Source organism: Alligator mississippiensis, chromosome 1 (assembly GCF_030867095.1).
Source record: "Alligator mississippiensis isolate rAllMis1 chromosome 1, rAllMis1, whole genome shotgun sequence".
NCBI classification, from domain to species: Eukaryota; Metazoa; Chordata; order Crocodylia; family Alligatoridae; genus Alligator; species Alligator mississippiensis.
Window position 1 is genome coordinate 433,227,017 of NC_081824.1, and position 9,525 is coordinate 433,236,541.

At 44.1% G+C, this 9,525-nt stretch overlaps 1 protein-coding gene across 1 annotated transcript in view; it reads left to right on the forward strand.

Moving 5' to 3' along the window:
- The window catches only part of MICU2 (mitochondrial calcium uptake 2), a 239,826-nt gene extending 230,582 nt beyond the window's left edge, over positions 1–9,244 (forward strand). The window contains exons 11-12 of the mRNA XM_059720513.1: positions 5,572–5,729; positions 6,749–9,244. Coding sequence (XP_059576496.1) covers positions 5,572–5,729; positions 6,749–6,853 — 263 coding nt within the window. The 3' untranslated portion in view covers positions 6,854–9,244. The remainder of the gene's footprint in view (positions 1–5,571; positions 5,730–6,748) is intronic.
- The last annotated feature ends 281 nt before the right edge of the window (positions 9,245–9,525 follow it).

A 9,525-nucleotide genomic window follows, 5' to 3' on the forward strand; every position in this document is an offset into this window, starting at 1 on the left:
TTAAACTCTAAAGACAAACACATCTATTTAAAAAAATAATGCTTCATTATTTTATGTCACTTTTAGCTTCTGGTACAGTCCTTTGTACAGCCATAACTACCTTAATTACATTTTAGGCACTATTATTGGCTGAGCTATAATTATTGCAGGGGTTGATAACCTATTGCAGGGGTTTTCAACTTTTTTTAGGAAGTGTACCCTTGGTGGCCAGATGTGGGATGGGGCAGCTTCATGTGGAGCTGGGGAGGGCTTGCACCTGCCACCCAGTGCCCCATACTGCTGCACCCTGCTTTCCCACATGTGGCTCTGTGGGCTGCTGATGGGCCTCGCATGTGGCCAATCATACACCGCCTGTCAGCAGCCCACGGAACTGCATGTGCAACCGGCTGTGCAATAGCGGCGTCGGGCAGTGGATGATGAGAGCAGCTGCCGCATGCCACCTTCCCCCTCACATCCGGCCAGCTGGGTGGCATCTGTGTGGCCCACAGAGGGGTACCGCTGCCCTAGCCCCCTCTGGCCCTGCTCCTGGGAAGCGGCAGTGCAGGGTGGTGGGAGGCAGCACTCTGTCCTCACCTGCCTCTAGATCAGACCTTCACAGGCTGGATCAGAGTTCTTTGAAGGCTGGATGCTGAGCCCTGACTTACTGAATTATCTTCTGTCCATCACTGAAGACTACTTCAAGAGTGTTCTCTCCTCTAACAGTCTCTAAAACTAACTTGGATTTACTTCAGAGCTACTAACAGGCTCTATAAAGATTCCATACGGAATTCCTCTGTAAAGATTGTATAAAGATCCAGTGTCCGTGCATGGACCTGCTTGTAGGAGCAGCATTGTGTAAATGAGAGGAGCTTCCGCTTAAAAATCTGTAAAACTATAATTCATAGATTCATAGATATTAGGGTCGGAAAGGACCTCAGTAGGACATCAAGTCTGACCCCCCTGCCCTGGGCCGGAAAGAGTGCTTCTCCAGTCTCCTCTTGAAGACCCCCAAGGTAGGGGAGAGCACCACCTCCCTTGGAAGCCTATTCCAGATTCTGGCAAACCTTACTGTGAAGAAGTTCTTTCTAATGTCCAACCTAAATCTGCTCTCCATCAATCTGTGGCCGTTGTTTCTAGTTACTCCAGGGGATGCCCTAGTAAATAGAGCATCTCCAATTCCCTGCTGCCCTCCTCTGATGAATTTATAGGCAGCTACAAGATCACCTCGCAGCCTTCTCTTGTGAAGGCTGAAGAGAGCTAGGTCCCTCAGTCTCTCCTCGTGGGGCCTTGCCTGCAGGCCTCTGACCATACGAGTGGCCCTCCTCTGAACCCTCTCAAGATTCTCCGCATCCGTCTAGAAGAGTGGCACCCAAAACTGGACACTGTACTCCCAACTGCAGCCTGACCAGTGCTGCATAGAGGGGGAAGCATCACCTCCCCGTATTTCATCATGCATTTGCTAATGTGTGATAAAGTGTGGCTAGCCTTGTTGATCACTTCACCACATGGACGACTCATGTTCATTTTGGAGTCAACTATGACTCCAAGATCCCTTTCCACTGCTGTGCTGCTGAGGTCATCCCCCAGCCTGTAAGTGTGTTGGTGGTTCTTTGTGCCCAGGTGCAGCACTTTGCATTTGTCTTTGTTGAATTGCATTATATTTCATTCTGCCCATTTTTCCAACCTGTCCAGATCCACCTGGATCCATTCCCTACCCTCTGGTGTGTTAACTTTGCCCCATAATTTGGTATCATCTGCGAACTTGGACAGGGTGTTCTCCACGTCCTCGTCCAAGTCGCTGATGAAAACATTGAATAGCACCGGCCCAAGGACCAAGCCTTGCTGGACTCCACTGCCCTCATCTTTTCAGGTCGATATCAACCTGTCCACCACAACTCTCTGGGTGCGACCCCTAAGCTAATTTGCCACCCACCTGACCTTGTAATCATCTACATCACAGCCTGCCAGTTTATTTACACGATACTGTATCAAAGGCCTTTTAAAGTCTAGGTAAATGACATCTATCTCAACTTCTGTGTCTAAGCATTTTGTGACCCGGTCATAAAAAGAAAGAAAGTTAGTCAAGCAGGATTTACCTGCAATGAATCCATGCTGATTTCCTTTCAGCATTATTTCCCATGCTGGGCTCCCACAAATGTGATCCTTAATGCTTTTTTTCAGAGTTTTCCCAAGGATAGAGGTGAGACTAACTGGCCTATAGTTTCCTGGTTCCTCCTTCCTCCCCTTGAAAATAGGAACCACGCTGGCCCTTTTCCAGTCTTCTGGGACCTGACTAGAGCACCATGAGTGCTCGAACAGCCATGCCAGCAGCTGTACTATGACACTGGCCAATTCCTTCAGCACCCTTGGATGAAGTTCATCTGGGCCCGCTGATTTGAACACATCCAGCCCCTCCAAGTGCCCCTTCGCTAAGTCTGCACTAACAGTTGGTGGGCTGGTGTCCCTCCTTTGTCTATCTATGACCCAATTGGGAGATTTGTCTTCATCTGTGTCTAGGAATACAGATGTAAAAGACTAATTGAAGAGCTCAGCTTTGTTCCCTACTCTGTCACCAATTGCCCTAGTTTGTCCTGTAGGGGTCCTATGCTACCCTGTGCTTTCCTGTTGTTCCCTATATACCTGAAGAAGGACTTTTTGTTGTCCTTCATTTTTGTCACCAGCCTAAGTTCTAATCCTGCTTTGGCCTTCCTCACTGATTCCCTGCAAGTGCAAGCCAGGGAGATATACTCCTCCTTGGTAGCTACCCCCTGTCTCCACAGCCTGTATACCTCTTTCTTTGCCCTTAGGCTTTCCCGGACTTCCCTGTTCAGTCAAGAGGGCTTCTTGGCCCCTTTGCCCCCTTTTATGCGCAATGGGATTGTCTCCTTCTGCACCCATAGGATCACTCCCTTGAGGAACAACCACCCACATTTCACCAATGCTCTTGAGCTTTAATGTCACACTAACTAATCTCCTGAGCACACTGAAGTTCATAGTTGGTAGGGTCCGAAGGGACCTGAGCAGATCATCAAGTCCGACCTCCTGCCATGGCAGGAAAAAGTACTGGGGTCAAACAACCCCAGCAAGGTGTTCGTCTAACCTCCTCTTAAAGACCCCCAGGGCAGAAGCCAGCACCGCTTCACTTGGAAGTTGGTTCCAGATCCCAGCTGCCCTGACTGTGAAGTAGCACCTCCTGATGTCTAGTCTGAATCTACCCTCTGCCAGCTTGTGACCATTATTTCTAGTCACTCCTGGTAGTGCTCGGGGGAACAGGGACTCCCCCAATGCCTGCTGGTCCCCTCTGACTAGTTTGTAACAGGCCACTAGATCCCCCCTCAGCCTTCTCTTGTGGAGGCTGAACAGGTTCAGGTCCCTTAGCCTCTCCTCGTAGGGCCTGCCCTGCTGCCCCCTGATCATGCAGGTGGTCCTCCTCTGGACCCTCTCAATGCTGTCCACATCCCTCCTGAAGTGCAGCACCCAGAACTGGACGTAGTACTCCAACTGTGGCCTGACCAGCGCCGCACAGAAGGGGAGGATCACCTCCTTGAACCTGCTTGAGATGCATCTGTGGATGCATGACCAAGTGTGGTTGGCCTTCCTGACCGCATCCCCACACTGCCAGCCCATGTTCATTTTGATGTCAATAATGACTCGAAGATCCTTTTCTGCCTCTGCACTGACGAGAAGGGAGTTCCCCAGCCTGTAGGTCTGCTGCTTGTTTTTCCTCCCCAGTCTAGCACTTCAGTCCTGGTGGTTAATTTACCCACCCTTCACCAGATAGTGAATTCAATCAATCAGTGGTCACTATCCCCTAGGTTAACTTGTACTGCAGATTCCCCACCAAGTCATCCCCTGTAGCTAACACCAAGTCCAGCAAGGCGTTTCCCCTAGTGGGGTTGTATACCTCCTGCGTTAGGTGGAGGTCCTGTGTGCAGTTTAAGAACCAATGTGAGTGGTTAGATTTGGCTGACTGCTTCTCCCAGCAGGTGTCAGGGTAGTTTAGGTCACTCAATTCTGCATTATTCTCTTCCAGATTCCTCTTCCATTATGGCTAGGGACAGACATTACACACAAACCAGTTTAAGTGATCAGAAACTGGTTTAAACCTGTAACAGAACAGACATTCAGTGCACATAAACCAGTTGCAAAATGGCTGAAATGATTTTGAGATAAACCTGGTTGAGTGTAGTATCAGACTTAACTGATTTGGCTCAAACCAGTTTATGCAATGTCTGTCCCAGGCCCCTTGCTGGTTTAAGATAAAACATGAGACCCCCAGCATCCCGCCATGCTCTCTGGGCTGGGAGGGGCTATCTGCTCCAGCCCAGCCAGGCTGGCCCTGCACCTGTGCTGCCCAACCCAGGCAGAGACAGGTAGGGGTGGGGGTCTGGCCAGAGGGGGGGTTTAATTCCCTGCTCCCTGTGCCACCAGCAGGGGGGGATTAAACCCCTCTCTGGCCAGTTCAGCCTGGGTTGGCCACACCCCCCCAGCACAGCTTCCCAGCAGCTGAGGGTATGCTCTAGCGCCCCCCGGTGCCTGGCCTGAGCAACTGCAAGCATATGCTGACATTTTCTCAGTCCAGAGCGGATGTTTGTCCAGTTACAAGTCAGTTCAGCCTACACAGATTAGACTAACCTGCAAAGGTTGAATCAGTTCAAGCTCCTTTGAATGTCTGTCCATAGCTGATGTCTACAAATGCTTGTTGCAGGCTAGGCTGTAGGTGCTATGATTTGCTGCTTTTATAGTCACCGTTTTCATTTCACTGTTGCCTTGTTCTCCACACTCATACCCTTACCTGTGCACATTTCTGATGAGCCAAGACTGTGAACCCTTTGTGCATGATTAAAAAGAAAGTAAATCCTTCATCCCGCAAGTACTTGTCCCAGCCTGTTGCCTCTGGGCAACACAGGTAGATTAAAACCATGTGAAAAGAGGAGTATGCAATACTAGGAAGAGAAGTGGAGGCTAGAGTTGCATTGATAATTTTTTTCTCCATAAGTTCTATTAAACCATTCTTCTCTTCTACACATTCAGGTATGGGCAGTACAATTCCTAAGGCCTGTTACAAAACGCAGCACCAAAAGCACACAAAACTATGTTATAAACGCTGCCTTTGGTGGCTGCAGGTTAGAGGATTGTTGGGTGAGGTGGACCAAGTCCTTAGAAAAACATCTTCTAGACAGCTTGAGACTGGTTCCAAATAAAATGTTAGGCTTTTATAAGCCTTTTGTCGGGCAAGTGCTTGTAACCCACATGCACATGTGTCAGCCAAAAGTAGTTAATTCTTAAATATGCAGCTATTTTCAGCCAAAATTAATGATTACTAGTTTTATTGTTGCTTCAGAAGAAATAACATATTTTAAAAGCCCATAATATAAGCAGTAAAGATTGCCTTGAAATATAAAGCAAGCTCAAGGGCACATGGATTGAGATCTTCTAATATAGTTTACTAGTTCACACATCCCAAATATTATAGGGTAGGATATCCAGGAGACTCGATATATATTGGTATTTAATCCTAGTATTTGATGTATTTTAGTATTTCTTCATGTCACAGTGACGTATGCAATATAATGTTGTTTTTTTTATTAGCTGAGTTTAAGAGAGCTGTGAAAGTGGCAACAGGACAGGAGCTCTCTGATAATGTCTTGGACACTGTTTTCAAGATATTTGATTTGGATGGAGATGATTGCCTTAGCCATGGCGAGTTTCTGGGAGTTCTGAAGAACAGGATGCATCGAGGCTTAAGGGTAACAAACATTCACATTATCTAAAATAAATTACTATTGGGACGTTATAGAACTTTTCTTATAAATGCCTGTAGAAGTGCAAGCACAAATAGCAGAAAGATGTAGATGAATCCTACTATACAGGAGTCCTAGACAAAAACTGCCCCATTTTTTAGATTTCATACTGCTCCTAAAAATTCAGATGCTGCTTACAGGTCTGCAATATACAGTATGATGTGTGTCCATCTGATGTGAAATAAAGAACACTGAAAAAGTCACCTAAGAGAACACACTATTAATGACTTTTTGTTGAGGGCTGCAATGTGTGTGTACATGCCTGCACTGAGTATGCTTCCCCTTCGTTAGCATTCTACTCCTGGCTGAGATCATGGCACACCTTACACAGCAAATGTATAATTTTGTTTGAAGTGTTATCCATGAGTACTCATGAGAATGTAAAAGAATGTAGGAGAAACTGACGATTTCTAGTATCCATAATGGAAATACAAAGGAACCACTTTCTTAATAGCATTCACTTTTTTTTCCTTTTTTTTTTTTTTTTTTTTTTTGCAGGGGGTAGAGGGAAGAATGTAATCTTGATGATCATTTTTTTTTAATTCTTTTATGGCACTGTTTTGGTTAACATGAACTAACTTCCCCACTACCCTTCCATCTTCCCTTCAGCCTGAACTCCCTGATTAATGAAAAAGTTTTGGATCCAGATTCAAATGGAAGTTCAGGCTTAGGTCTAATTATAATAGAAATAGTCTATGAACAAAATAACCGTCACCACTCAAACCTTCACCAAGAAAGCAAGAGGATGAATAAAATCAAATTTACAACACACTGAGGAGTCCTGAGGGCTGGCTGATTGTTGTAGATGTAGTGATGTGCTTACTGCAATACTTGGGATATCCATGTGAATTGTGGATGTAGCAGCATCTTAGTCAGATGTTTTTGTGTTGAACAACATAACAAAGGAAAGGTATGTTCTTTGTAAATGTGGAAGAACACAGTGTAACTTCATATGTTGTTAACAGGTACCACAACAGCAAGGTGTGCAAGGATACTGGAAATGTGTGAAAAGAGAAAGCATTAAAGGAGCAAAAGAAGTCTGGAAACAAACTGGGAGAAGTCCTTTTTAAAGAGAGATCTTTGTTCTATTGCTATAAATTTTGGGGTTTGGGGTTTTTGCATACATTGTTTACATACTGGCTAAATCATAATTTTTATGCAATTTAAATATTTAAGCAGTCCAATATTTGATGCGGTAATCTTACAGTATTTTTTTGAATAATCAGATTTGATTCTGTTAGCACTTCTGACTTCCATACAAAAAGATGGTAATTCCAGGAAAAGCTGAAGTTTACAAAAATGGGCATCGGCAAAATTCCTGTGTGGAACCTGACTCCGTATTCTAGCTTAGGGGCGTCTGAGTTAGTACTGGTCACTTGATGATTGGGCTGAACACATAATTTCTTAGTCAGAGGTAGGAAGGTCTTCTCACTCAGCCAAACTATGGCAATGTTGGCCTATCAGAATGTAGGCAGCCCTTTCCCCTTACAAGGATTAGAGTAACAACAGCTCAATGTTATCCATGCAGTCTCTCTGAGACCAGTGTTGGTACTGCAAAGAAAGCTCAGCCATATTGTTTAGTGTGTTGTCACAATTGCTTGTATGTTTGGTGCTGGTAATGAATAAATGTACTTTGTATGCTCTCATGCTAATAGAATGTAGAGATCTTAATCCAAACTGGAAATATTAGACTGTTTGTACAGACCTTGAAATCTGTAAGCTGGTTTGTGAAAGTGCTTTAGACTCTTTACGGTTTCCTCAACAAATAGAATAAATTAGAAAATTAGGAGCAAAGACCCTCAGTTGAACATTGTATCCCAAATTGCTTATGATAGTCATTAATCATTTGGCTTGAATCAAAACTCAAAGGGTAAATGTTTAACTAGGAGAGTGTTACCTTTGTTCTGTCTGCTTCCTACAATTATTTAAACAGTTTCTTAACAAAGGTGTGATAGGAGGCCTACAATATCTCAGGATCCCAAAGTACCAGAGCAAAATAAGTCCAGAGGGAGATAAAATTAAAATGTAAGTCTTGAATACAGAACATACATGTATATTGTTGCTGTGTATTTGCTGTAGTTGCTGTGTATCAAGCATACATGTATGTGTACAAATGCAAAACTGTGTAAAATTTCCTTTGGGTAACAGTGGGCTCCTGGAGCTTTGAGGCAGGGTTAGCCAGGAAGGAAAGCAGGAATATAGCCCTGTTTGTAAAGGCTGGTCCCTGGGCTGCTCCCTGGGCTGCTCGTCCCATTTTCTAGTTTGCTCAGGCCAGTGTAGAAAGTTTAGCCTTTCAGAATGCCAATCTAGCCTTCCTTGTGAAACCATCTAAAAAAACCCCATCAGACTGAGCAAATACTCATCCCTTCTTTTAAAAGTGATTGTTACTAATCACCAGCTACTCTTCTCCAGAATACATTTGAGATCATTAGAAGAATCTTTTTTTTTTTCAATTTTTCCAGAAGAATTATGTACTAATCGTTCCCAAAGATGAAGAATGTAAGGAACCCATGATAAAATCATCATCATCATCATGTGAGGGGTATCTTCCACTACTCAGTTTTAAAACATAAAGTCCAGTCAGTACTTGAACAAATTATTGCTCAATGTTGGAGACCTCAAAAACAAACATAGATTGTTCTCTTCTAAGCAAATTAGTCAAGAAATAAGCTAAACCGTGATGTCATCTGTCAGCTACCAGTATCTTGCACCCCCTCAGTCCTACTTCAGACTAATTCAAAGAGGTAACACTGTCTCTGGATACCCATCATGTGGAACATCTTATTCCAGTGAGCCCCAAATACTCCTTTGCCACCTCCACAAAGCTACAGGGATGAAATAAACACTTCGAACTGCCTTCATTCCTTTCTCTGAACCTGAACCTAGAGGGTTCTTATAGGGAACAAAAAAAAATTGAATTCCATGATTAAATATTTTGTAAGTGCTCAGACACTGTGCTAATGGGGGAACAAGTACTAGGGAGATGACTCCACAGGAAGACAAAGTGCTTTAGGGTGCTTTTGGCAGCTGCAAAAACCAAGAAAGCTAGCTTTTAAATAGTTTCCACTACACTAAGATGTCTCCCTCCAACTATCACGTCCCAGCCCATCAAGGTCCTACAGTTATTGTTTTAGGACCCTACAGGGCCAAAAAAAAATTATCTGTATCTTCCCCTCCAAGACACTTCTTTAGGACAAAGCAGAATTGCATTCCTTCAGATGCCTTTTGTTCAAATTCTGGATTTAATGGACAATGCCTTTGAGATTTGCTTTATTATTTATATCTTAGAAAAAAGAGTTGTTGTTTGGGGGTGTTTATTTTCATTTTGAATTCTGACTTGTTCAGAGTTTTCTCAGTAGTCTATTTTACACTTTTGCTTGCGTGGGTTGTTTTCTAATCATTTGTTGTTTGTCATATCAATACTTTTTGAAAAATAAATTGGTCCAACTCTAGCAGTGTAACTAACGCCTCCTTGACCATTTATTCCTGGATCTGGTCAGTAGTGTAATGAGGGGTGCGTAACCAGGGCACCTGGTCCAGGCGCCCACTTTACAAAGGGTGCAAGAATGGCAGCTGCCACCACCACCACCAGCCTGGCCCCTGCCATTGCTGCTGCCTGGTAATCCAGTGCCTCTGGATCTACTCAATCATCAGTGGCACGGTTTGGCAGCAAGTTCATTAAAAAGTAATGTTTGAAGTTTATAGGTCATTTTTAAGGCAAGGTGTATTTTATATTTCAAAT